Genomic DNA, 27,325 nt, shown 5'->3' on the forward strand with positions numbered 1-27,325 from the left:
CCACTCCCCAAAATGTGCACCCTGATGGAATAACCTGTGGTAGGTCCCAGGCCGGGAGGAGGATACTGTCCTCACTCAGGTGGGCAGGACTGGGTGTCCCCTCCTACCCCAGGTCCAGGGCTGGGGACAGGCACCCGCCTGCAGAGGGTGTGACCCTGAGACTAACCTTTGAAATTCCCTCCTGAAGAGGGGATTTTTTTCCCTGCTAATAGAGGGTTGTATTGCTGGTAATGATAGAGAAGGGATAGAAGAGCCTTTTCCATCTAGTCCTTCACTGGGAAATTCATCCCCTACAGGGAGCTTGGCTGGGGACACACTCCCCAGCTCTGAGGCACGGGTGCAGGGGGAGCCTGGCTCCCCACATGCCTGGCACCAGGAAAACAAGACACAGTTGTGTCCAAGGAGATAGGCCCAAAGCCAGGAGGACAGAAATGAAAAGCGGGAAGTGGCACTGGACCGGCCAGGGAGCTATTCCTGCCAGGTGCTCCCCACGGCCTGCTGGCTGCACTGGGGCTGCAGAGCACAGATGGATCCTAAGCCCAGACAGCAAACACAGGAAAGGTCACCCCTGCCAGCCCAGCAAGCTGGAGCAAAACCGACACTGTGTCAACAGGGAAAAGGTTTGAGGTGAAGCAAAATAAAACATCGATGCCAAGAAACGTGCCTGCACAGGGCTTTGGGAAGGTTCGGTGTCTCGGCCAGCAGCGGCTGGAAGGGGGGTCACAGGGGACACTCTGTCACCAACCAGCTCCAGGCTTTAGATGGCAAAACCCTTTGGCTGTCCCTGGGCAAGGATGATGTGCCAGGAACATGGAGGGGAGCATCCGACTCCCACTCTACATCCCACCTGTGACTGGCAGTGAGAGGAACTGGGAATGCCAGAGAAGACCCGCAGGAAGGCTTTGAAAGGGCTCCAACCACCAGGAATGGGGCAGCCAGTGGCTCGAGATGTTCCTGGCTGGCAGCAGAGATGTTGGGAGCAGGGGGTGGGATCCCTCTGACCTCTGGCAGGGGAACAAACAGCTGCAGTGACAATAACCATGACATGGGGGGATGTACAGGAGCTGTGACCACCCCACAGCAAGCAGGACCCCTGAGCAGAGCCCCACTCGGCTCACCCCTGCACCACCACTTGGCACAGCACAGTTTTTGAGGTTTCCCACGGTGCACCCACCCTCTCGGGCAATAGAGATGATTTCTGAGGACACAAAACGGGACCCAACGCACTGGGAGGAAGGAAGGGACTGCAGACCCCCAAGGGACACAGCATGGGGACATCAGGGACAGAGGACGGCCAGCACTAGCCCTGGCATCTGAATACCAAAGTAAAAGTTTCTTATCCTCCAAAACAACTTCCTGAGCTTAAATTTCTGTTATTTTTAACCTCACTGCTGCATTATAAATAACCACCGGGTCCAGTGCTTGCCTCCCAAGCCAGCCACTGCGGGTTCCTACTCCAGCTGGGGCAAACTTTATGGCTTTACTTTTCCAAGAGCTGATCCAAACACTTGGAGGAGAGCCAGAGAAAGGCCTGACCTGCAGGCAGAGGCCAAGGGAACCAGAGCTGCCCTGTGGAGCTGCAGGGTCAGGAGGCGCTGAGACCATCCCTAGCAGGAGGGGAAGGGGTCACTGGGAATTATCTGTGTGTGGGTGGAAGAGTGGGTCCAGTGAGGGGATGTTTCCCAGGAAAGTCAGGCTTCTCCCACGGAGAGCATCCCAGAAGCATCTTGATGCACTCACAAGCACAACTTGGTTTTCCTCACCCAAATTTACCACCTTTTCTGGTCCAGCACCCAGTCAGCCACCCAGCTCCCCGGGGATGGAGCTGACACAGAACAGCTTGGGTGGGCCCCAGACATTCGTGGTCTCCATGTCACTGTCACAGCCCTGAGCAGAGCACCTCAGGGTCAGTAGGACCCAGGGGCTGGGCACCAGACCAGTGAGAAGGGAGGATGGGGGAGCATGAGAGATGCTCACCCTTGGGGACAGTCCCACCCACTCCAGGGGACACACTAAGGGGACAGCATTTTTCCCAGACCCCACCTGCATGCGGGGAAGGATGGGCAAGGGCTGTTCAGCCCTTTGCCAGAGCCTCTTCCCTCTCCAGCACCTGCAGCTGGGGGTGAGCAGAGCTCAGCAGGGCAGGGCAGGGCAGGGCAGGGCAGGGCAGGGCAAGGAGGCTGCAGTGAGGGGCTGGTTCCTACTGCCATCTTCCCATTCCCTATTTGTGCAGCAAAGGTTGCTCTAGCATCCTGGGCAATTGTTCTTACAGTCTGCAAGAAGGAGATTAAAACCTCCCTGTTCAGCAGACATGAGCAGCAAAGGAATAATAAAAAAGAAAAAACAACCAAACCAAAACAGCAACAACAACAACAAAATCCAACAACGAGAAGAAAATATTCAATCTGCTCCAAGGCATAAAGTCAGTCCGGCTCTCAGCACAGTTCCCGTGGCACTGTGGCTGCATCCCTCCCAGTCCAGGGGGTCCCCACACAGGCAGGCTGGAGGAGAGGCAGACCTTTTGTTAGCAGCTCAGAAACTTTTCCTAGTGGAAGGATCCCCGAAGCATCGGGAATTTCAGCCCCGAGCTGTTTACTTTCTGTATTTTTGCAGATTTCACTTGTGGTTCAGAGGAATTCAGACACAATTAGAGCCACTGCCATTCACTTGCCAGAGCCCAGCACAGCCACACCAGGACCCTCTGCCCAGGGACATCTGCCCTAAAACCCCACAGAGACAAAAGGCTCTGCCCTGCACCTCCTCTTTGCACCAAGGTGAGGGCCAAGGGCAAGAGCTGCCAGGGAAATGCTTGTGGAGGACAGACTCCCACTGCCAATCCCAGATGCATATCCCAGAGCCATCCTAGCAGAGAGAACAACCTCCCATTCCTTCCAGATGCTTCCTTGCAGCGGGAAGATGGGGGTCAGATGAGGTGCTGTTGGATAACCACCCCTCCAGTGATCCCATCCTCCTACCCTGCCACAAGGTGAGAGTGCCCCATGGCAGGGCTCAGGAAGCAGCTTGGCTGCTTTCACTCCCAGCTGTCAGGGGGTTTTCCCTGCCTCTGGCACCTTTCCCTTCCCCACTCTGTTCCCAGGGATGCCTTTGGAGGTGACAGGACAGCTTGCACTTCCCACGGGGTGGAAGAGGCTGCTCCTCTCTGCAGACACCTGTGCTCTCAGCAGGGATTTTTAAGGATGGCCTCCAGCCTGCAGGCTAGGATGCAGCATCCTCCTGAGTTATTGCTTCTGCTGGACCCCCTGCTCAGCCTGCAGCCCCTGCCTGCACACCAGATTTGCATCAGGGACTCTGCTCCACAATGCAGCCCAAAATAACTCAGAGGACGGGTCCAGAACCTGTGCACTTCCCAGATACTGTACCCAAGTGGAACAGGACCCCAGCTGGTCTCGGTCTTTCTCTGGGAAGTCACTCGAGCAAATCCCACAGGCACTGGAGAGGAGGGACCTGAACCCAAGTCCTGGAAAAGGAGCTAAGAGTGGAGTGCCTGGGGTGGTTTGCACCCCAGCACGGCACAGCTGGACCGAGAGGGAGGTTTATAGAGCAGCACTCAGCCTGGAGAAGAGCAGCTCCAGCATTGCCTGTCCCATCCCACAGCGCTGAGAACGGGAGAGCAGCAGCCGCTACCAAAACCAGGCAGGGAGAGCCAGACAGAAGCCTGCACTCCACTCTGTCCCCTCTGGCCGCTCTCCCCTTGCTTCCCACGGGATCCTCCCGGCTGCGGGAGCAGCAGCGGTGAGAAAAATCAGGGATCGGCTGCGGAAAACAAATCATGAATTAAAAAAGACTGCAGCTGCTCATGGCAAAGCCCCGGTTCTCAGAGCAGCATCCCACCCTGCCAGGGGTCAGCCAACCCCAGAGCGAGCTACGTGCCCAAATCAAAGGCAGGCGCAATCAGAGGGATCCAAGTAACACACGCAAATGGGCGATTTGCAAATAAACAGAGCGAGCCAGCGGAAACGGCAGGGGAAGGAATGCTCTCCGCTTTCAGAAGGTTGGGATCTGCTGGTGGGCAGCCCAGGGAAGGAATGCAGTGACGTCTGTCCAGCTAATAAATTAGCGAGCTGAATAATTCAGGGTGAATTATTCGCCTGGTTTTCCTTCCCCTGAGGAGGTGCTGAGCGTGCAGCAGGGACCGGGCAAGAGCCAGGGACCCCAGCGGCGGACAGGGACCCAGGTGAAGCATTTGCTGCCAATGCTTCCAGGCAGGGCCCGTTTTTGGGCAGTTTTCAGCTGGTGATGGAGCGGGTGGGGAACAACAAGAGGCTGGGATGTCATGGCAGGAGATGCAGCGAGTGCTGGGGACCACACACGTGTTCTCATGACAGCTGACAGCTGAGGGCACGGCTAGTTTGGGTCACTGGCAGTGTAGTGCCAGAGCAGGGATGGCCAGGGCGGGCAGAGTACTCTGCCTCTGCGCTCAGCCCCCAGGGCCGTACCTGCTGTCCCACTGCCTGCCTCTGCACTCCCAAAAGTGCGGTCATGCCCTCTGGTGACACCCAGAATCACATTCACTGCACGTCCCCCAAGGCACCCTGCAGACCTTAACCCCCAGCCTTGCGTGTCCATGGGGAGTAAGTGGAATCTGGGTCTCGCATCCCACATCACCCCACTCATCCCTTTTCAGGCTCCCTCAAACCAGAGCCACCTCACACGGGAGTCAACAACGAAGCCCAAGACTCTGCAGGTACAGAACAGGATCTCTGTGCTCCACGTGCAATGAAATCCCCCCAAAACACCGTGGTCCTACACCTGAATTGGGGAAAAACCTTGAGTGTGTGTTGAGAGCAGTGGGGAGCATGCAGGAAGCGCATCCAGCACCAGCCTTCCCGCGCCCCCACTCCCAGCCCTGCGCCAACCCAGCCCCCTTGGGTTTCTTTCCCTCTTTAACAAGCTGTCGCTCCCAGGGAGTGGCTTCCTGAGCAGTGACGTGACCCTGCTCCCCCGAGAGGCAGGGACGGCGCTGGGATTCATTCTCAGAGTTATAAAACCCCACAGCTGCCCCCAGGCTGGGTTTTCCCTCCATGGGGCCATGCTGGGAATCCAGCAGCGGGGAGCAAAGGGCAGGAGCTTCCCCCATCAGGGCCCAGCATCCCCACAAGCCTTTCACTCCAGCAGAGATGAGGAGGAGGGAGATGGTGATGTCCTGTGCCTCCACCACAGCAGCAAAGGGACCATGGCAGAGGCTGCCCCAGCTCCGTGGGTGCTGGCAGGAGGATGAGGGTCCCAAAGCCATGGCAAAGGGCAGAGCATGGATGCTGTGGGGACAAACTGCAAAGCCCCTGTGAGGGTGCAAAGGCCATGCAATGCCTTTGCCCCACCATTACTGAAACCCAGAGCGGTGCCCTTGGCCAGTCAACGGACAGACCAGGAGTCCACCCAGGTTATTTTTATTAGAAACCAGCAAGTCATTAAAATCCAAACCCAAAGCAGCGGCTCCATGCTCAGGGACACACTGGGGTAAACTCAAGAAGGGGATGCTCCAGGACTGAGCCAGGACCAGCTCTGCCCTGCACCTTCAAACAACTCAGCTGCCACAAAGGGCCCCCAGCAAACTCCAAGTGGGAGCAGGGGAAGGTGACCCCTGAGGAGCCCATCCCCCGTGGCAGGGTCCAGCCAGGGAGATGTTCAGAGGAGGAGAGCGGAGCAGCAGCGAGAACACTGCCGGCGGTGCCATAAACAACAGCCAGGTTTACAAGGCCCCAGGGACCAGGGAGACTGTTCCATTACCAAATCCCCATTTTCCCGGGGAAATAGCAGGTGCTGAGGAACAGCAGCTGCCAAGATACAGTATTTATATATACATGTAGATGTATTTTAAGAAGTAAAATACAAAAATTGTCTGCGTGAGCAAGAGGAAGGTCGTGAGTGGTGGGAGAAAAGCCAGAGAGCTGCCAGTTTCCAAATACTCATTCCACTTCACTGCTTTGGGATGCCACTCTCCTGCAATTCCTGCATTGATGGGGACAGGACAGACTTTGGGACTTCCTGAGCCCCCTTTGATCCCAAGTTCCCAGGACGTGCCAGTGCAGAGCTGGATCCCATGAGATCCCAACCCCTAAGGCTGCTTGCACACAGGGAAGCATTCCAGCAGGACTGCAACAGAGGGAGAAGCCAGCAGAGCCAGCCACTCACTGCTGGGCTGCTTTCATGGGGCTCCCCCGGCTGAGCTGCAGGGACCTTTGGGGGGACCATGACAACAGGATGGGGGACACAGAGCTACCCAACCTCCACCCCATGGGAGCAGGATCACAGGGCTGGCTCAGTCCCAAAGGGACCACCCCAGGGATGTCCCCCTCTCCCTGCTACCACCTCCAGGCAGGAGCAAGCACCCCGTGGGGCTCAGCACTGCCCCTCTGTAACCCCCAGGAGGCAAAACAGGACCATCGGCCTCCTTGTCAGGGATTTCCATCACACGTCTTCCCCTCCCTGGGTGGCAAAGGGGCTGGTGGGACACATCCTCCCTGGAGCCATCATCCAGGAGGAGCTTCCAGCACCAGCTGCTCCCCTAGGGAGGAAGGGGAGAGCTGGGGCTAGGGAAGAAGAAGGCCATGCACAGAGGGAACAGCATGAGAAAACCAACCCGCTGTCAATTGTGCCAAGTTGTGCAACACTCAAAATGTCACTGCGGGTTCCTCTTTTGTTCCCTCAGCCGCAAGCAGGAAAGCCAGATCCCCCCTGCCAACGGGGCCCCCTGCCCTCTCCTCATTTCATTTCCAGCAAAGCCAAAGCCTCTCGGGTTTCCCCGCAGCATCCCCAGCTCAGGCGGCTGCTGCCAATGGTGCGTGTCAGCAGGAGCGAGCTCCAGCCAACAGGACCGTGCCCGGCCCTGGGGGTCACGGCAGAGAGGAGCCATCCCCTCCGGCTGCTGCCGGCACGCTGCAGTGCCTCCCTGCCCTCCTGTTCTGGCTCCCTCCCCTCTCCAAGAAAAATATTTCAGCTTTTTCCTCCTTCCAGGCAGCAGCGCCTCTGCGTATTTTCAGTGGGTGAGCAGCAGCTCAGACCGGTAGTGCTGGAGCAGCAGCCGCCTCATCCCGCACCCAGGGCAGCAGGGATGCTCATGATGCCTTGGACGCATTCCCAGGTGTCCCTGTTCCCAACTCCACCACTGACCCAGCGTTAAAAAACCACTCAAAACCGGGGCAGACGAGGTGCTGAGCAGCAGCCCCAGCCCCGTTATCCACTCAGCAGCCCTCCTTGGAAAGCAAACCCAGCGGGAATCGTGCGCCAGCTTAATTAGAGGGGAGAGAGGCAAGTGGCTGCAAACCGGAGAGGAGCCTCGTTAGAGGTTACGCAACAATTTCTTAATCAATGGAGCTGCTCCGCAGAGTGCGGCTGGCGAAGCCGCTGGGGCTTGGCCGGCGCCGGCTCTCGGCCGCGGCCGCCCGGGCTCAGGTTGCCCGCAGGGTGGGTGCAAGGCAGCGTCGGCGGCGCCCGTGTGACAGCGAGCGGGGACATAACGCAAAATGACAGTATTTACTCTCCACTCTCCAAAAACATGCGTGCGGGGGGTCTCCACAGCCCACCCAGCGCCAGCTGCCCCGACTCAACGCTGGTGCCCCTCTACCCATGGGAGATGCGGTGCCATCAGCCTCGCCAGCAGCGAGGAGCTGCGGAGGAGATGGGGCACACAGCACCCTGCGAGCAGTTTCCCCAGCAGGGAGCCAGCCTCGGTAATTTTAGAACATGCCAGTTTGCTAAAGCACCCTCCGCACCTCCAGCAGCAGCCTGCAAGCTCCGTGTTCTCCCCAGCTTTTATTTGGGCAGGCGTGGGCCAGCCACAGGGAGCGAGGAGTGCCCGGCGATGCCAGCTCGCCCAGCCAGCTGCTTCCCCGGCTGTCCCGGCAGCTGGAGTCGTGGGAACACACCAGAAATCGCTAGAAAAGCATGAAAACATAAATCACACTTCTCATCTGCAGCTCGGGATGGGGCTGGAGGCAAAGGAAGCCGCCGTTTGTGCCTATTCTAAACTCGTTGCGTCGGTGCTGATTTCACTGACTCCCTACCAGCACGAAGGGAAATAACAGCCAAGGGCAGGGGCTGAAGCACTGAGACCACGGGCACTTCCAGGAGCTGTGCTTGACTCCCAGGGACGCAGCCGGAGCACAGCTACACCAGCCTGACACCCCTCCAGCACCGCAGCCTGCCCGTGCTGCTGCGCCCGGCGCGGTACAGGATGCATCCTGCACCCGCCCTGGCATGCGATGGCCTCGCAACCTGCAGCATCCTCAGCCTCAGGCTGGTCACAGGGCACTGCAGGTGGCCAGGTGGGAGGAGGAAGAGGGGGAGGAAGCTCCCACTGACACTCTCGGCCAGCAAACAGGCTCTTCTCTACCTTTCCATCCACAAAGCAAACCGCACCTATTTATCGGTGATGAGGTATTTCAAGCCACGCTCGTTAGCACCTGCTGCGAGCGACTCCGAAGGCACCGCTCATTCATCCCGCCTGCCCACGCGCCCTCGGCGGCGACAGCGGGAGGGGCTGGGGGGTCCCCAGGATCTGTGTCACCTTGCAGGGAGCTGGCACGGCGACACTGACACCAACCTCCTGTCGCTTGTGCTCCTCCAGCCAGGCCAGGTGAGACCTGCTGTTTCAGCACCCTGCAGAGACCTGACGTGCTCATCTCCCCCACTGCCCAAGCAGGGCAGGATCAGACCCCGTGGGAGCTGCCAACGGCATCTTCCCCTTCCCCCTCCTCCAGCCCAGCTGCAGCGAGGGGCCGTGGGAGGTGGGAACGAGGCAGCGAAAAGCGTCGAACGTGGCACCGAACCCGGCCATAAATAATCTCCTGAGCACAGCCAGGTTTTACAGCCTTTCCCTCACCTTCCTCCGGCAAACCTGAGAGCGTCCTGGATTCCTAACCTGGAAACGGAGCGAGACGGTGGAAATAGCAGCGACTTTCCCCCCTTTCTCTGAAAGGATGGGGAAGAAAGCAGCACTGTTAGGGCAGCCTCACCCGGCTCCGTGGTACAGGGACAGTGTAACCCAAGAGGACCCAAACCACAGCTCCTCCACCCCCTTCACATCCCAGAAGATTTCATCTCACGTTTAAGACGCAGGATTGCCAAAAAGATCCTGCCTCACATCGCTTTTCCTGTATGCCTGGAGGCAAATCATCTCATCTGCCATATGCATCAGTTCAGTGTATAAATCCGTGGAATAATAACTGCAAGGATTTTTTCCCTCCTCCTTGCTGTGCTCTCCTGCCTGCTGGGCGTGCAGACTCCCCGGGAAAGCATTGGCTGCCTGCACACTGTGTTGCCCAGCACGGCTGCACCCATGGGTGCCACATTCCACAAGCACGTGCTGCTGCTCAGCCCGGCTGTCCTTGGAAGATAGACCAGGAAAAACAACCTGCCCTCCCCACCTTCCCTCAGGGTATTTACCACTAATGTGATAATCTCCTCTCCCCACGCACAGACGGGTTTTCTTGGAACAGCAATAAAGGAGAATAAAAATGTGAGTCTGGGAATGCTGGACGTTTTCTAAGCCACCGCCCCGGAAAGGCTCAGCTGGCCAAAAAGTGAGGGGAGGGATGTCCAGAACTCCCATCCATCCTGATGGGGACCTAGGGGGGGAAGCACTGCTTAGCACTTTGGCTGCACCCCACCTTTCCTGGCTGGGAGTCTCCCTCCCCTCACCCCCCAGTTTAATATACTCTAGCCTGAAGAACTGGTGATGGAAGTGTAGTGGGTAAGGGACCATGGTTTGAGGGTATAAGTGGATTTTCACAGGTTCCTGCAAGGCTGGAGGCAGAAGGAGCTGCCCACCGGTGCCCTCGCCAGCCAACCACCAGCTTCAGCCCACAGCATCCTTCAGGGCTGCCAACAACGACACCTCTGCCAACACCAAAACCTCTGTCAACAGTGAAGTCTCTGCCAACACTGAAACCTCCACCACAGCAGCAGCTCACCCCAGGCCAGCTCTCAGCCTGTACCAGCCCTTGGTGGGGATGTGTTAGTTCAGTCACGCAGACCTATTGATTCAGGAGCATTAATTGGTCTTCACTGTTCAAACACTGACCTCAATTAGAGCCACTTTTCCTTTTTTCCTCTTTTTTTCCCCTTTGCTGGCTCCTTCCCCTCGGCTCTGATAGTTTAAATACCAGAATACCTACACTGGCCTTAGGGAGATGTGGTGTTAACTGTACATTTGTATCTCATTTATAGCCAGGCTCTTCACAGCCTTAATAAGCAGGTCCCTAAAAAATGGGGGAAAAGACACCCACTGCAGGGGATGTTTGCTGCCGGCCCAGAGCTGCCCAGTCATTTAGGGGGATTCAGAGATGGCACTGCCAACTCTGAGATCTGGGTTTGAACAAAGCCCTGATTTGGACAGTGCTCAGCTGGAGTGGTAGCTCAGTCTTTCCCTGGGAGTGATCCCATCCACGCCGTGCACATCCCAAAGGAGCACCATGGCTCTGTCTCACTGCAGCCCACCCAGCCTCCAGCCCCCCATTCACTAGGAGCACAACAGCCCTTGAAGTTGCTCTAATTCTCTTTATTTCCGATTCCCTACCCGTGGCATCCCAAGCCAAAGCCCAGGAGAAAAGAGCCGGAATTTCAGATTTAATTAAACCTCGTTGAGCAGGCTGCAACCTTCCTCCAAAGCCGGCGCTGATGCCGCTATCACTGAGCCGCCTGCACGCAGTGGGATGAGCCCATTCCAGCACCAGGGAGCCAGAGTGGGCAACTCCTGCCCGGTGCTGGCATGGGGGTACCCGCTGACCCTAGGGCTAACTCCCATCCCAGAAGCAAACACTTGTCAGGGTAAGAAGCTCAATAGTTGGAAATTTTATCACAAATCCCTGTTTATTTGTTTATTTAACCAGCTTTCTGCTGGTTGAATGGAGGCCTGAGATCATCACTCGGGCACAGCACAACCGCAGAGGTGTCTCTTTGCTGCCAGCCCCAAGAGCCAGAAGAGCTTCAGCACAGGTTTTCCAGTTTTAATGTTCATCCATTGTGGCACCAGTTTCATCTCTGACCAGGACGGACCCCCCAACCCCAAACTTTCCCACAGAAAACACCTCCCCCCACAGCACCTGCTCTTGACTCACGTTTATCTTCCCATAACACACAAACCACAGGGAAAAATCCAGAAGTTTTCAAGTTCCCCAGTCCCACTCAAAGAGCACTTGAGCAAAGTCGGAGCTCCCAACTCCCAAAAAAACAGTGGGATTTGGACACTGCTGAAAGTGTCACCTAAAGGTGTCTCCCAGCCCACCACAGACCAAGTGAAAGCTGTGAGAATAAAAGCAAATAAGAGACAAAAGGCTGGTCTGAAAGTTCACCAAAAAAAAAAAAATTAACCAGCTCAGCTCACAGCCTTTAAAACACCAAACCTGTAAACCTTCCCAAAGCCAGCACATTTATTCACATAGATGTTTACAGAAACCAGGGACACTCCTAAGTGTCCATGCAGGCTTCCCATTAAAAACACATTGCGACAAGAGGGGAAGAAATGCATTTGCAAGAAACGCTTCAACAGCTCCAAATAAATGAATTCCTAAAATTTTCAGCCTCTTAGTGGGTAAATTTGGGGAAGGTTGCCTTTGCCACAGCGGTTCAGAGCGATTGCTGCACCCAGCACACGTAGGCAACTTGACATCCAGACTGTTTTACACCAACCTCAGCATGCTGTGACCCCAACAAACCCCTCACACTCACCAGCTACAAATCCTAATTAACCTGTAACAGCTCAGGCTGGTTAATGAGCTGCTGAACAAGAAATGGCAGAGGCTGCATGGAGAGACAGCATGTGTCCTGCTGCCTCCCCCTTGCTGAGTGCTGCCCACTGAGGAGGGACACTCCCAGTCTCTACACCTCATTTTAGTGGCTTGGAAAACCCCAGCTTGAGGATGAGGTGACTCCAGAAACCACAAAGAAAACCCACCTGTGAGTATCCTACTGTGACACCATTCTGCCTGCGCTGAGGTGGTTTCCAGCCCTCCAGCCCTGAGCATCTTTTCTATTTCTTCTCCTTCAGTAACCCAAAGCCCTTCAGATTCAAATCCAAATTATTTTGCCCCCCCCCCCCCATCCAAGTCCTGCTGCTGTCATGAGGAGGAAAAAAAATGGATAGCAAGCACCTTCCACATCATCATCAGCCTGGGAACACCCCACTGGCCTGCCCCCGGGACACCTTATATGCCTGATTCCCATAAAGCCCCTGGTTTCTTGCAGCCTTTGAGACCCTCCTCCCCAGTTTCACGCCAGCCCCCCCTCCCCACAGCGGTGGGTTCACCTCGGGATAAACCCCACCACCACCTCCCAGAGCAGAGATCTAACAGAGGATGCTAAAAAGCTACCGGGCCGTTTCCATGGGTACGTGAGGCACATGTTGCTATGTGATACTCGGTCCGTTTCCATGGAGACAGCAGGGCTGTCACCACACAGGGCTTATTAGTTGCCATGGCTATTAAAAGGCGCTTGTCCTCTGGGGACCTGGAAGGACCAAGGCCACCACTTTCCCCTTGTCTCTCTCTGGGATGGCACCAGCTCCCTGGGATCCTGGTGGGCACCCGGCCACGCAGGTCCCTGACACCACAGGGACAGGCAGCTCCAAGCTAAGCTGAAGAGGGAGCCCAGTCCTGCATTTTTCCATGGAGAACCACATGTGCCCCAACCCGTGGAGCACCTTCTCCATAAGTGAGCAGAGCATCCCAGCCATGGGCTTTTTTACTGGTGGGGTTACAGCTGACACAGACCCCACAAAGCAGGGTGAGCACACAGAAGGGCCCAGTTGCCATCTGCCCGCAGAACCCTGTCACACCTCCCCATCAGCACAGCACAGAGAATTTTTGCCCAGCTTTGTATGGTGGATTTGGTATGGCCAAATCCATGTGTGACCTGGCAAAACCACCACAGAACTCACCCCTCACAGACAAGGCAGTGCTGCAAAATACAGGCAAGGGCATTGTCCGCCGTGCCGTGGATCCTTCTCCTGCCTCCCTCAGCCTGCTGCAAACAGCCACGCAGAGTGGCACAGCCCCTGCCAGCTACTTCCAAAGCCCATTTCTCCAAGCATGGAGAGCTGCTTGCTCCTTTCTCCAGCCCCTGGCACAATATCCAGCCCCCAGTCTCACCCAGCTCCAGCAGTTCCTGCCACAGCCCTGCACCCACCACTCCATCATCTCTCTAACTGCATCCCAGGAGCAGAAAAAAAGATGCAAGGAAGTCCTGGCTTTTATTTATTTTTAGTTTTTCCCCCTTTAGACAGTCCCAGGCCCCATTTCAGAGCCCCCACACTGTTTGGCCAGCACAGCATCTGAACCCATCTCCATCCTATCTCAAATCACCTCCCCAACAGGCCCTAAATGGGTTTTTATACAGCTACATAAACTCCTATACTCACACACTCTATTAAATAAATTAAGGGTATTATTTTCTCATCATTCTGTTAGATTTTCTAGGAAGGATATAATTTTTCATTTAACTCCAATGGACCAAAATAAAAAAAACCCACAACCAAAAACCTATAGAAAGGTATATTACCCTGTAGTGGAAAATTAGATTCCTCCTACACGATACTATAGGATGATTTAAATATAACATATAGGAATATAACATGCTATTAAATTGTATAGTATCTTTCGAGAAAGACCTACAGTATAGGATTCTAAAAATTACTCCCAAAACCTATTATGCTTCAATCTAGCCCAGCTGGTTTCCTTTCTATTACATGCTGCAACTTTTCCTAAAAGGCTCAGGTTTTAATTATGTCTTGAAATGCTGCTACAATCACACTCCAAGAATGGCTCTAAACTCCTCCAGAAATGACACCCAAGTGGGAAACCCCTGGCCTTGGGGTGGGATGGATGTGGGGATGGATGGGACTCTCCCCTCTTCACAGTAAAAAAAATACCATAATTAGCAGAGGGGAGAGGGGTCCAGTCAGGACCCAGGCCCTTGGCTTCATGGGCAAGAAGCAATTCTGTATTTCAATTCCATTTCTCTCCCAGCACTCACCACCCCAAATATTTGGGGTATTCAAATAGTCACTGATGCTCTAGCACCATGCACCCATCCTCTTCCCCCCTTCTGCCAAAAAAACCCAAAAAGGGTTACAGATAAAAGTTGCCTGTAGCTGTTGCCATAGAGACTCTCCAGCTCAGCACAGAAACCCAAAATCTTGTAAAAAATGGAAGAATTTAAGATTTTAATCAGTGAGAACACATGGGAGGCCAGGAGCATCAATGCACATCCTTGCCTTAACAGCAGGATGTGTTCTCCCCTTGTTTAACATCATCCTAAGAGCCAGCAGAGCGCGGGGACAGAAAGTGAGAGGAATGAAAACAATGAAAACCCCGTTCACTTTCGAGTATTTTCTGTCCCCAGAAAAGCAGCCTCTCGCTGCCCAGGCTGATTCTGGACCAATACCCCACCAGCCAAGCTGTTTGTGTTCCCATTTCCTTCATCCGCTGCCAGAAAAAGAAAATAAAATTCAACAATACAAGCAAGGCAAAATATTTCCCAGAACCGCGCTATTTCTCCCATAAACTTCACCTCGCCGCCAGCACGGCCAGCAGCGGGGGAGGAAAAACAAAGGAGAAAATCCCAACTTTTAGCACCACGAGATGTTTGCACGACTGTCTCAAAACTGCTCTTTTCTGCTGCATCCTCCACTGTCACTCCCAGCCCGGCTTCCACCGTGACCACAAATCAAACACCATGGGATAAACTCACTGCTCTGGCATTTTCACTGCTTGGCAGAGCCCCGGCTCCAGTCGTGGCCACTGGCTAAGACAAACACGGCCCTGAGCACGCTCCAGTGGCTGCCTTTCCACTGGCGGCACGCTGCGGCGTGCCAAGGTGGCCAAAGGATCCTATTTTACCACCTTTTAAGCCTTGTGGTGAGTTTGGGAGGTGATGGCATCCACCAGCAGCTCAGGGATGGGGCAGTGGTTTCACCTGGCAGCAGGATGCTGGGGATAACCAAAGCCACGGCGTCGGGGAAATGCCTCCAGCGCCAAGAGGTGTTCTGTTTCATGCCTGAGGATACAGAGCTTGAGGAATACCAAAACAAGGAACTTCAAAAAGGAGCGGTGTTGGCCCAGGGAATATTGTTGTATGAGCTCAGCCGCTTCAGAGCAATGGAAAAAATCATGCACTGACCCGAAGGGGTGGTGGAAGGACTCAGTGTGCGGGGGCTGAGCTCGAGATGTGCCACCAGCATCCACCCAAGGGGCCCAGGGGGAAGATGGGTGGGAGTGCAGGTACCTGTGACAACACCCCAGCACCCCAAGCTGCTCCCAAGCCCTGAAGCCAGGGAAGGACCCAGATTTGGGGGCTCAGGTAACTACCCCCACATTGCCCCGATGCTCTGATGTAGAGGCAAGGTTACCATCAGCTCCCAGCTTAGGCAGGCTGAGGTGTCTCTCCAAAACCTTCTACCACCACCAGGTCCCTGCCTGCTCAGCTCCTCACGTTTACCCTCTGCTGTACATTTAGATGCCCACCAGGATGAAGGTTCATTTGCTTTCCACTAACCCCATCCCTGACAGCACTGGGAGATGCAGGATGCATCCACCCTACCACCAGCTCCTCCAGAACACAAGAGCTGGAATCAGGACCCGGCTGGCAAGGAAGGCCCAGGAGGGAGATGGTGTGGATGGGGAGTTACAGACTAAAGGAATCATTCCAGCACTGGCTCATCTTTGGAAACAAGATGATTTTGGCTTGAAGGTCACTGGCAGAGGAGTTTTGTGACTTCTTTCTGTGCCTTTGCTCTTCTTCCATTGCAAAAGCAGGTCTCACCACGGTGCAGCCATGTCCTGGGCTCTGCTCAGCCTGTGGTGGGGACCTGTGTATGTACACCCACACACTGTGTGCAATTCTAAAACTGCCCTGGCGTCCCCCCAGATGCTCTTAGAGCCACTGCCAGGCTCAGGGCAAGGGCTCTGCTGGGGGACCTTTGCTCCTCTCAGGCCCTCTTTGCTCTGGACTAAAGCATCCAGGCACTCACATGGCAGCCAAGCACCTGCATGGCCTTGAGATACAGAACAAAGGCATCTCCTGCCCTCGGATAAAGCCTTTGGACCACTCCCAGTCAGATTTGCCAAGGCTCTCAGTGCCCCCGCCATGGCCCCCAGCCCTCCCCATGCTGCCCCATCCCCCTTGAGTAGCTCCCTCCCTCCCCTGCGCTCTCCTCTCTTGCTGTGCCTGTGTGTGGGTGTATTTGGAAACGAGATCTTTCCAGCTGAACTGCAAAATGAAATGCAAAGATCACAACTCCTTGAATAGATTCAGTGCACACACCCCCCCCAACCTCCAGCCTGCCCCCCATGCAAAATCCAGGCAATAGTAAAAAAAAAAAAAACAACCAAACCAGAGGTTAAAAGAAATCAAGGTGTTCAGCAGATGAACGGGGGAGATTGCAGGGGGGGGAGGGGGAGGCACAGCAAAGCACTTTCCTTTTGTCCCCCAGTTCACCATGAGATTTGCAGCTCGACCCCCACTTGCTCAGCCCTCTGAGCTCCCAGAGCTGAGACAGCCCAGCTTCATGGGGCTATGAGAGAAGAGAAAACAAAACCCAGCACAAAGCCAAGCCCAGAACCCAGCTGAGATGTGAACATCCGCTGCTGGAGGAGCCAGAGCCCATTTACTGAGATGAAGGCAGAAGTGTCTCCACCCTCGCTGTGGGTACCCCGTGCTGGCCTTGGGCTCCTCTGCTCTTCTTTTCCTGGAAAAAGACAGGATTCCCCTGTGCTGCTGCCATGAGCAGTTTTTGAAGAAGGGGCTGTGATTTGCCCACAGCAGGGGAAATTGCTCCCATGGGAGCAGCGTGTTGGTGCCTGGAGGGGGCTGCTATGGGGCAGGATGTGCACCATCCTAAGGGACAGGATGGAAGGATAAAACAGAAGCATCCTAAAAAATACCCTCACCACAGCAATGCCTCATCCAGGCAGCAGGGCCTGAAACAATGGGGGAGGGGAAGAGGAGGTTGGGGGCTCAGAGCACCATTCATGGCCTGGAGACTCCTGCACTAACACTGGCTGTGCCAGAGAAGGGGGTGAACAGACACTGCTGAGAGGGGAGTCACACAGGCAGAGAGTTATCCCCTATGTAAAACAGAGCCCAAGAGGTGGGAACATCCACCTCAGCTAGAGGAAGGACGTCCTGCCACGGCTCAGGCCCACAGGGATGCTCCAGCTCAGCCTCACAAGGGGACCATGACAGGTGAGCTTGGCCCTTGCTGTCACCATCCATCGGTTTCCCAAGCTGCTGACCCTGTGTGCAGCACACACGTGTGGGTACAAAGCCCCAGGACACCAAGCACACAGAGCTGGGAAATGCCCTGTGCCACCCCCATGGTTTGGGGTGCCCAGGGTCAGCTCACATCCACTGGCTCATCAACAGGAGCACCCACACAGCATTGAGGGCTGAAAGGGAAGATCTCACTCCTCCCCCCAGGCTCGTGGATGCCCAAAGCCCTGGGCCACGGCTAGTGAGGGGTAGGCTGAGAGGCCCATCTTATCCCCCCAAGCTATCCTTAACCCCTAAACAACTGCCTAAGAGGCACAAAATCCCAGGCACAGGGAGAAAGGCAGTGGATAAGAGTATGAGGCTCCAGTTGTGATCCATCCCAATTCCAGAGCCAAGAAGCTTCACCTGCACCTCTCCTCTGAGTCAAATCAGGCTCCACACCCTCCAACGCTGAGCCAGCCATGGATCACAAACAATAAAGCAATTTATACAAGGCAGAGACCTTCGAGATTTATGCTGTATGCTTGCCATATAGAGCAAACATATTCCCCTCTGCACGTGGCCGGGTCCTTTGTCAGAGGAATTTGGATTTTTGACCCTAGAAGTCAGGATGAATCTCTGAAGGAACATCAGAGACAGACCTGCACCGTGACCCTGAGCAGATTATGGTCTCAGGGGTATATCCCAAGACATATTTATGGCCCTCCAAAGCAAGATAAGTCAATAACCACATACAGTAGCAGTTACAAGTCAGATATTAATTTAATTCCTTTCCTCCCTATCTGCCCGGATAAGCATTAATTCAATGGAGCATCAGAGGGCTCCATTATTTATCATTCTTACTGGAGTTTGTTTTCTCCCATTAAGGTAGAACTGCTACACCCAGGCTATCTAGACACGATGGTTCCCAAATTGGAGACATTTTGCATCCAACACAGGCACGGGGACCACCAGCCCAGACCTGGGATTCATGTTATTAGCAGCTAGCACCGATGCAGAGGAGGCTGGTTAAGGAGCAGCCCATCAAATGCACTTACAAGCCTCATTCACCCGCAGCAGAAGGAACATTTTATTCCTACAGACCCTGGGGCCAAGCAGGAGCAGAGACATTTGTTCCCTTCCACAGGATCCAGCCAACCTGGCCCTGGGAGTTGCACACCCACCCACAGCAGAGCTCCCACCACCTTCTCCCCTCCCCGGAGCAGGGTTCTTCCCAAGTCTAGTCTCAACCCGGAGTTAAAAATGAACCTTATTCATGATTAACATCTCTATTTGCATAGCGTGGCTGGCAGCTTAACACCAAATAAATGTTTTGGCAGCAGGAGTCGCAGGCATGGGGGTGAGCCCTGCCCTCCAGAAGGCAGCTTCAGCCTCGCCATGGGTTAACGAGCACTTTCTAATTGAATTAACAAATCATTAACAAGCCCTGTTCGCCATCTGGGCAGGGGAGGGCTCTGCCTTGGGCTGCTCTGGCCACCAGCATCTCGGGAGGGAGCGCAGAGGCGGCCAATAACGCAGGAGGAGGGAGTGCGAAACCTGACCTGATTAAGTTATGAATCACAGGAAATCCTGGAGGCATAAAACCTCTCGGGGGTGGTTGGGCTGCCAAGGTGGGTGAATCCCTGTGAATCCCCTTGCCCAGCTCCACTGCTGCTGGCTGTGGGTTTGCCTTCAGCCCCCAGGCTTAGGGAGCATCTCGAAGCTGGTTCAGCTTTCACTGGGGAAAACCTTTTGGAAGAGAACCAAATTAGAGATAAATATAAGGATGCTTTGCACTAGGAACCCTGTAAGTGTGGGGCTAGCGCCTGGATTACAGTAAATAAATCCCCTTTTCTTTATAAACTCGTCTGTGCCAAGCTCCCAGCTCTCAGTCATCACCTGCTTTAGCATTTTGTTCCCATTTTCAGCCCTCTCCTGCCCTCACCCTTGGATTTTGCATCCCGGCAGAGAGAGAGAGAGAAAACTGGGATGACACGGGTGACAAAAAAAAACCCCCAACACCAACAGCTGCCAGTCCCTTGCGCCTAGGGAACATGCTAAAAATCCCAACCAAAACAACATTTCAGGCACGGGAGCCAAACCAATAGACAATTTCCATCTACTTGTGACTAAACCGGTGAACTTCTGGGGGCTGAGTCACGGGCACGTCCCGGTCCCACGCACACGTGCACGGCCGCAGCTCCCGCCAGGACCTGCCCGACCGTGCCACACCTCGGGCACGGGATGCTGCTCCTGGCACCCCAGCAGCCCCTTTCCCGTAAGGCAGTAACCAGCACCACGGCAGCCAGCACGGAGAGCAAGCCTCAAAGCTTCTCTCAGCAAATATTCAGGCTGAAAAATGTGGTTTTTCCATCTGCTCAAAGCTTCTTTGCTGGGGCTTTGGTAGGAAGCAGATGTGAGAGCATCCCAAAGCACGACCAGTCGTTACTCACTCCGTTATATAAAACCATGAGAATTTCCTCCTTTTTTCTTTTTTTTTTTTTCTTTTGTTTTATTTCTTAGCACCAGGCCAGATTCCTGGGTGAGAGGCCAAGGCTGGAGAAAGCCAAAGCCAAATGAACCCAGGTTGGGGGAAACCTCTGCGTGCATCACCATCCAAAGGGAACATTTCACATCTAGGTTGCTCAGCAGAGAGCCAAGGCTCCGGGGAAGGGAAAGCCACGATCTGGCCTCATAACAAACCCAGAAACACTTAGGCCTCCTAATTAACTAGGAAATTCAACCCCCTCCAAACCACAGCGAAGCTTCAAAGCCCTCCCAACCTGACTCCGGATGCTCCTTCCCCAGTTCCCCAAGGACAGCCCCGTTCCCTCAGACCCTCCTCTCAGCCAGCAAAGCTGCCGGGGGCAAAGGCTCCCCATGGGTCCTCTGCCAAGGGAAAATGATTTCATGATCCAAGTGAAAAAGCCATCAGGGAGGTTCATTTTGGCCGAAGGTTTTGCTCCCTTCCAGCAAAACAGTAGAAAAAAAAAGGAGAGTTGAGAGAAACCTGGGCAGGGAACTTGGGGTAATCCAAAACTTGGTCTTTTCAGAATGGGGAAAAAAACAAAGTGAAGGAGAGTTTCAAATAAAAATGAGAAAGCAGCATTTTTCAGCACGATGCCAAAGCTTCTGCAGGGGGTGCGGGGGGAGAAGAAAGCAGAAATTTTCTGTGCATCATAAAATCCCGGGCATTTCCAGACTGGCTCCAACACCCCGCACTACGGAACAGGGCAGAGAACACAAAAGCCGATCAAGTGGAGAGCAGGGAGTCTGGTGGGAGACACGTCAGCCCCGTGGATGAGCGGCGTGGGGTGGTCCAACCCCACCCCGGATCACCACCCGCCCGTCTGCCCCTCCTGTCCTGGGCATGAGGGGCGGGGCGAAAGCGGGGATCCCCTCCCAGCCACCCTGCCCCGGCTGCTGGCCCCAGATGAAGACCAGCCCCATACGGGCCGTTCACCGAAGAGCTGGACGCGGTGATCCCTGTGTGCCCCTTCCAGCTGAGAATATTCTGTGCAGATACCAAGCAAGTCTCCAGAGACGCCTCCCCCCACCCCAGATGGGTGCCCGTGCTCCGGATTTCCTACGAGGAGCCGAAGCAGAGCTGTCCCCGAGCAGCGCGGGGTCCCCAGGCAGGACGGGGCCACCCCTCCCGGCCGGGGCTCCCCGCGCCGGGATGACATAACCAGGGACCGCATGAGGCCGAGCCTTTTGTCTGTGAGCCGGCAGAGAGGGAGGGAAAGCAAAAAAAAAAAAATGAAGAAAGAAAGAAAACTTCTGGAAGTCATTACGATTCCTCTGCTCCAGTTTGCTTTTTGGCAGACAGCTTCCCTCTCCCCTTCCCTCCTCCCCCCCACCCCAGCCCGCTTCAAAATGCCAGCCTATGATTTTTAAATGAGAAAAAGCTGCGCTGTACTCCAGCGCTTGGATAAACTCCTACACAAACTTCCAGATGTGACACAACAGCCTGGAAGAGGGAATTCGCAGAAGAATCTCCTTAAAAAACACATACACACGCGGGGAGCAAAGGAAGCGCCTGGCTGCCGGCACGGCTGGGCCATGGGTGGGTCCAGAGATCCCTGGGGAGACGAGGGGTCACCTAGATTAGGATCGAGCTGCTCCTGGCTCTTCCAGGGAGGCAGGGAGGAGAGGAATGCTGGCCGCTGCGCCCAGCTCCGGGAAGTGAACACCGCCTGCTGCTCCCGCTGAGCTCCCAAAGGGTTTGTGAACAGCAGGGAAGAGGATTTGCAGTTATTTGTCTCCTGGGAGGAGGGAAATAACCGCAGCACCCCTGTGCTGCCCTTGCTAAAAGGTGATGAGTCCTATTTCTCCACGAGATGGTCACGCAGGAGCTGGAGAGAGCCCAGGGATGTGCCAGCACCTGCCCTGGGAGCAGCAGGATGCTCTGTCCCAGGCAGGAGGGCCAAGGGGCTGTGGGAGCCCCCTCGGCCGGGCATCAGCCAGACAAGTCATGTTTCATTTCTCCCCAGGAGCCATGGAAGGGGCACAGAGGTAGCAGAGGCTTAGCCACAGCAGGAGAAATTCCATCTGTCCGAGGAGGGACGGGAGGCACCAGCCAGCGAACTGGGTCACAGGAGAAACAAGCTCAGGTGCCCTGGGATGGATCAGACACAGGTGAAGCAAATGGATTCTGGCTCCTTTGTGGGGTTTTTAAATGAAAACAAGATCCATTTCAGGTCTGACCTGTCAAATCAAAGCGTTTTGCTTTGTTAAACGCAGAAGTGAGGCTGGAACAAATGTATAGAAGTGTAAAGGACACCACGTGCACTCGCCCCAAAAAATACACCCCTTTGATAACAAGAAAGAAGTATATTTTTAACCCTGCACCACACTGAACTCTTCAAAGAGCAGCACAAACAGTGCCTGGCTCTCCCCATGAGCTGACATGGATGAGGAGGGGGTGAGGACCCCAATCTCCCACAGGGTGACCGGGGTTCCACTTGCTCACTGCCCTCACTACAAGCATTCCTGTGAGAAAAGGTACTGGGGGGCACTGCTGGGGCTGGGGAGCCCAAACCACAACACAGCTCAGCAGCCTCAGGTCTCACCCGCAGCCAGCAGGAGGGTCCTGGCTCTGGTGCAGTCAGACACACGGACATGCCCCTCCTGAAGAGCTGGATCCAGCCAGACCAGCACAGAGTGGTTCCAGCAGAGCCCAGGGCACAGGGTGAGCTCAGCAGGGGCTGGCTGTGCCCTCGGTGGGGCCAGTGCTGCCTTCCATGAAGCACCAAGCTCTGGCACAGCAGCTCCAGCCATCCCAAGAGCCAGCCTGGTGCAGATCTCAGCTACACCTTGGCGTGATGCCATGGGGGCTCCAGACCCATTCCTGGAGGTGTCTGGGCATCTGCAACTTCCAACAGGAGTTGGGGGCACCCAGCACCTCCCCAGGACCCAGCTTTGGTCACCCACCTCTCCCTACTGGGGAGCGAGTGGAGCCGTGTGAGGCGGCTGCTGCAAGAGTCCTCTCTGTTTTACTGCAGACAGAAGTCAGGGCTGGTTTCTGTGACCGGATCAAGATATGTTTCTTTGCCAAAACCATTCCCAAACCCCAAATCCCAGGGACTGTGCCGCAGAGCAGCCAAGATGGATGGGAGCACCCCTCCTGGTGCCACCCAAACCTCCCCTTCCCAGCGAGGGAATTTGCTGACCTGCCCTTCGCCCTCCAAACCAGGAGGAAAAAACGGGAATTCAGCCAATTTGGGGATGTGTCCCCAGGAATGGCACCTTCCAGCAGGTTTTTGCAGTGCCCCGTTGCCGCGTGCTGCTCTCCAGGCAGCAGCGCTCTGCAGGCAGGCAGGCAGGCACGGGGGACAAGGCAGTTTTCAGTACTACAATAGATATCACAGGCCCTTTCAGTTACACTGCTATTTCTCTATTCAGAGCTCTTAATGCCAAGTGGTAGCATCCTCCCCACTTTCTCCATCCCCGCTCTTCAATCACTCCACAACTCTCAAGAAATAGCCTCGTTTCTTGTCTCTGATCAGAGGAGCAGCCTGGCACAGACCCTGATCCAGCCTTTCATCTTCCCAGCCTTCCTGGTGCTTTTATTTTACAAGTGAAAGTCAACTAACCAGCTTCCCTCCTCTTTTCTCCCCCTCAGAGACTCCTGCTTCTCCTCTCATGGTCTTGCCAGCATGCACACCAGGACACCCCGCATGTGCCACAGCCTTTCCCATCTCTGAGCCTGTGGGCCCAGCACTGTGACCACTAAACTTGTCCCTGCTCTTTCTTCCCTCTTGACCCGGAAAGTTCTCACCCAGGGAAGAACCTTCCACCCCAAAGCCACCAGGAATATGCAGGCTGTCAACCAGGCTCATCCCCCCAGGTCCTCGTGGCTCCCAGAGAGGTTTTCACTCAAAGACCACAATGGAATGGAGGGGGAGGACAGGTTGGTCATCTGGTACATGTTCAGAGTTAAAAATCCCAAGGTTTCAGGCTCTGGAAAATTTCTGGATCAGGACAAACTTCATGACCTCCTTCTAGCCCTAAGGGAGAGGAGGAGAAGGAGAGCAGCACAGTACCCCACATCTCTGCTCCAGACAGCAAGAGAAAAAGCTCCCTGGTCCAGGCAGAGGATGTTCTGGACAGAAACATGGCAGAAAATCCCAACAAACCACCTCAACAGGACTTTGCATCCCTGCTGGATACTCAGCACCTCAACCATCACCCTCCCCTAACCCGGCCTCAGGTACCACAGCCACGCACACTGCCTGGACAGGGATATCGAGCAGAATCCCAGGAGTTCCAGCTGCACCTCGGGGGTACAAACTGTCCTTCTTGGGCAGGAGTGGGTCCTGCACTTCTTCCCAATGCCTCATCCACAGTAAATTTTATCAGTCAGATTAGAGCACCACAAATATGCCTGGAAAAGCCCTAAGCTCTGCATCTCCACAAGCACAGCTCAAACCAGAGCCCTCCCATCCAGTTTCTGCAGGAGCAGATGCAGAAAGGTAAAATCCACCTGAGAGAGTGGCAGAAGGCAGTGAAAACTCCAAGCCCCCGGAGGTGGGACAGGATTCAGCAGCCGCATCAGCCAAAGCACTGTCACTCCTCTGCAAGGCAGCTGGTGGCAACAAAGACTTTCCAGCAACGTGATTTACATGGTTTTAACACTGGGGCATGATTCCTAGAAGAATACAGATGGAGAAGGGCCACCACACTAAAGAAAAAAAATAAAAGTAATAAATATAAACAAGAGCAGGCTCAGCTCCAGCACTGGAGCGGCAGAGAGGCAAAGGGATGAGCAAGACAACGCTCTGCTGAACAGCTCAGCAAGTGATGGGACACAGTGCAGGTACCAAGGTACTGCCTTCCTCTCTTCTGTAGGCTGAACTGGGGGTTTTTTGTGTTGTTTTTAAATAAACTCCCCCAATTCCGGGTCAGTGACCCTGAAAACAAACAGCTGCATGCAGCCACATGACTCAAAGACCCACAGCATCGCCCTCATGGCCCCGGGATTCCCAGCAAGAGCCTTTCTTTGTCAGTAACAAGTGAAAAATTGGTGACAAGAAAAATCCCAGCTAGCAGGACCGCACTTAATGCTCATCCCCGGCTCACAGTGGTGTTTTCAGGTGCCCACAATACCACTAATTTTCCAAGGACAAAAGTTAATCAGCTTGTTTTCGCAGCCACAGAGGAGAAAACACATTTCAAGCCGCTACTGGGGTGGGGGGTTTTACCGAAAACACTAAAACCATGCAGGTGTTAACACCAGATTCAAAACATCATTTCAAAGATTAAAAATTTAAGGAAAAAAAACAAAACAGAACAAAGAGACTTGGAAACATATTTAAACCAGCAATCATAAATAATATTAGTCATAGTAGGCAACAAGAACACACTGACTTGCAGCCTGTCGTTAATATTTCTTTCCAAAACAGAAGGCTTCACAAAGTTGAGAGATTTCCTAAGATGTTTAAATAAAGGCAGCTTTGAACTGCTTAGCTGGTCTGAAGGAGATCTGGGGAGAAGCTGCTGAGGGTATTCATGACTGGGAAGAGAAATCTTGGATTTTTCCCTCCTGGGGGACATTTTAGGAGAAAAGGCAGCCTGTTTATCAGAGAAATCATTGCTGAAGCTCAAGTAAAACAATATTCACAACTCCAGCAGACCCTCACCGCTCTTCCCAAGCACACCAACCTCAGCTGGGATGTAATTCCTAACAGCTCCCGCACACCAGGAGGAGGACTTGCACAGGGTATTCTGGTCCTCTGTACCATGTAACATGTCCTCCCTGCTGCTGCACAGCCTCTCCCCCTCCAGATGTGGGGCTGCTGCCCAGACCTACTCGCCTGCCTCTTGCGCCGGCAGCGCAGCACGGACACGGGAACTTCCCGGGAAGCGTCTGCACCAGCCCCTGCTGGAAGCCACATCGCTTCACTTTATTTCATTTCGGGGTTTTGTTTCTGCAAATAATAAATGGAACTGGAGTTTGGGGATGGTAAAATACTCGGAATGCTACAAGCCGTGTGCTGGTTGCAACCCAACTCCAAAGGGAAGCTTTAAAGACACCAAGACTGTGGAGGGAAGAAATTTTTCTATTGTCTCCTCTATTTTTTTTCCCCCTCCCTTCTTTTGAAGGCTTAAACTTGACTAAAGCGGCTTGGCCTGTGCCAGGGCAGATAGGGAGCTTGGAAGGAGATCAGAAGCCTTTAGAGGGTCGTGGTTCACCCCAGGATCTGACAAACAGCTGCCCTTGGCCAACGCACACCCAGGGGACTGTGACCCCCAACCTGCCCCGACCCCTCCAAGCAAGGAGCATCCCCCGGGGGACTGCAGAGAACGGGCCCTTCGACTGGCCTCGAGCACCCTGAATTGTTTAGGGACCCCGGAGCTGGGCAGCAACCCCACCCCCGAAAACCGCCGCCTCCCTCCAGATTGCAACCCCCTCGCAAACCCTCGGGGAAGGGATCAGGGAGCCTAAAATGGGCAAGAAACGGGGTCAGGGAGGAAGAACCGGTCCATAAAGCAAGAGACCGGGGTTAGGGTCCCTCAGCGTGTCTGGGGAGCGGGACCGGAGACGGTCGATCCCCGGGGAAGGATGGTCCCCAGCAGCTCCCACTCGGAGTCCCCGTGGAACGGAGCGCTGAAGCCCGCGGGAGCCGCGGCATCGCGGCCGGGAGAGGGAAGCCCTGCAGGAGGGGGAGCCCCGCACCCCGACATAGACCTCCGAGCCCCTGCAACAGCCCGGAAAACTTCCCGGGCGAGCACCGGGGAGGGGGCGAGCATCGCCGGCTGCCCCCCGCTTCCCCGGGGACGGCTGCTGACGGGTCCTCCCGAACCCCGGCTCCTTCCCCATCACCCGGCGGGCTCCAGACGGGAGGTGTCCCCCGCCCTGCCGGCCGCTCCGGGGGCGTGCGGGCCCGGTGGGGCTTACCTCGCCGCCGAACACCTGCAAAGGATACGGGTTACAGACCAGCCGGAGGCACCAGCTCCGTGGCCGGCTCTCCTGGCTCAGGTAGAAAAAGACGACGGGGGCCAGCGCCGGGTAGGGCAGCGCCTCCGCCTCCGAGTCGCCGCTGCCCGCCTCCCTGTCCCCCGGCCCCGGGTGGCCCCCGGCCCCGGACAGGTCATTAAGGCGGATGAAAGTCTTGGCTCTGCCCGGCTCCGGATCCTCCTCGGCCGCTCGCGGTCCATCTTCGTCCATCCTCCGGCCGGCGGCCCCGGGGGAGCCGGGGCGACGCGGGGCGAGCCGGTGGGACACCTAGAGTGGCGCGGCCATGGCGGGGCCGGGGGGCTGGGGGCTGCGGCGGGGCGGCTTCAGCGCCGGGGTGACATGGCCGGGCGAGCCACTGCCTCGTCCCCCGCCGGGGCCGGGGCCGGGCCGCCCCCCTCGTCCTGCCCTGCCGTCCGCGGGCTCCGTAGCTCCTCCTCGCCGTGCCTCCGGGGGCCCGAGCCGGCCGAGCCGCGGGCAGGGAGGCGGCGGCGGGGCGGCCCCCGCTGCCGGTGCTGGCCCCCACCCGCGGGGCGGGCCGCCCTTAGCGGCTCTGCCTGTCCCCTCCGCGCCCCAACATCTGCCCGGGGCGGGGGATGCTGCCCGGCGCCCCGGGGACGGGCGGCGGCGGAGGATGCTCCCGCGGCGGCCGCGCCGAGCCGA

General features: G+C 55.5%; 1 protein-coding gene across 9 annotated transcripts in view; it reads right to left on the reverse strand.

Annotated features, from left to right (window-relative positions):
• The window catches only part of CACNA1G (calcium voltage-gated channel subunit alpha1 G), a 142,857-nt gene extending 115,957 nt beyond the window's left edge, over positions 1-26,900 (reverse strand). For all 9 annotated transcript variants that reach the window (XM_069032285.1, XM_069032283.1, XM_069032284.1 and 6 more), the window contains exon 1: positions 26,634-26,900. In XM_069032285.1, the coding sequence (XP_068888386.1) occupies positions 26,634-26,875 (242 nt within the window). In that variant the 5' untranslated portion in view covers positions 26,876-26,900. The remainder of the gene's footprint in view (positions 1-26,633) is intronic.
• Positions 26,901-27,325: the final 425 nt, after the last annotated feature.

This window comes from Aphelocoma coerulescens, chromosome 18 (genome assembly GCF_041296385.1).
Source record: "Aphelocoma coerulescens isolate FSJ_1873_10779 chromosome 18, UR_Acoe_1.0, whole genome shotgun sequence".
In the NCBI taxonomy this organism is placed as follows: Eukaryota; Metazoa; Chordata; class Aves; order Passeriformes; family Corvidae; genus Aphelocoma; species Aphelocoma coerulescens.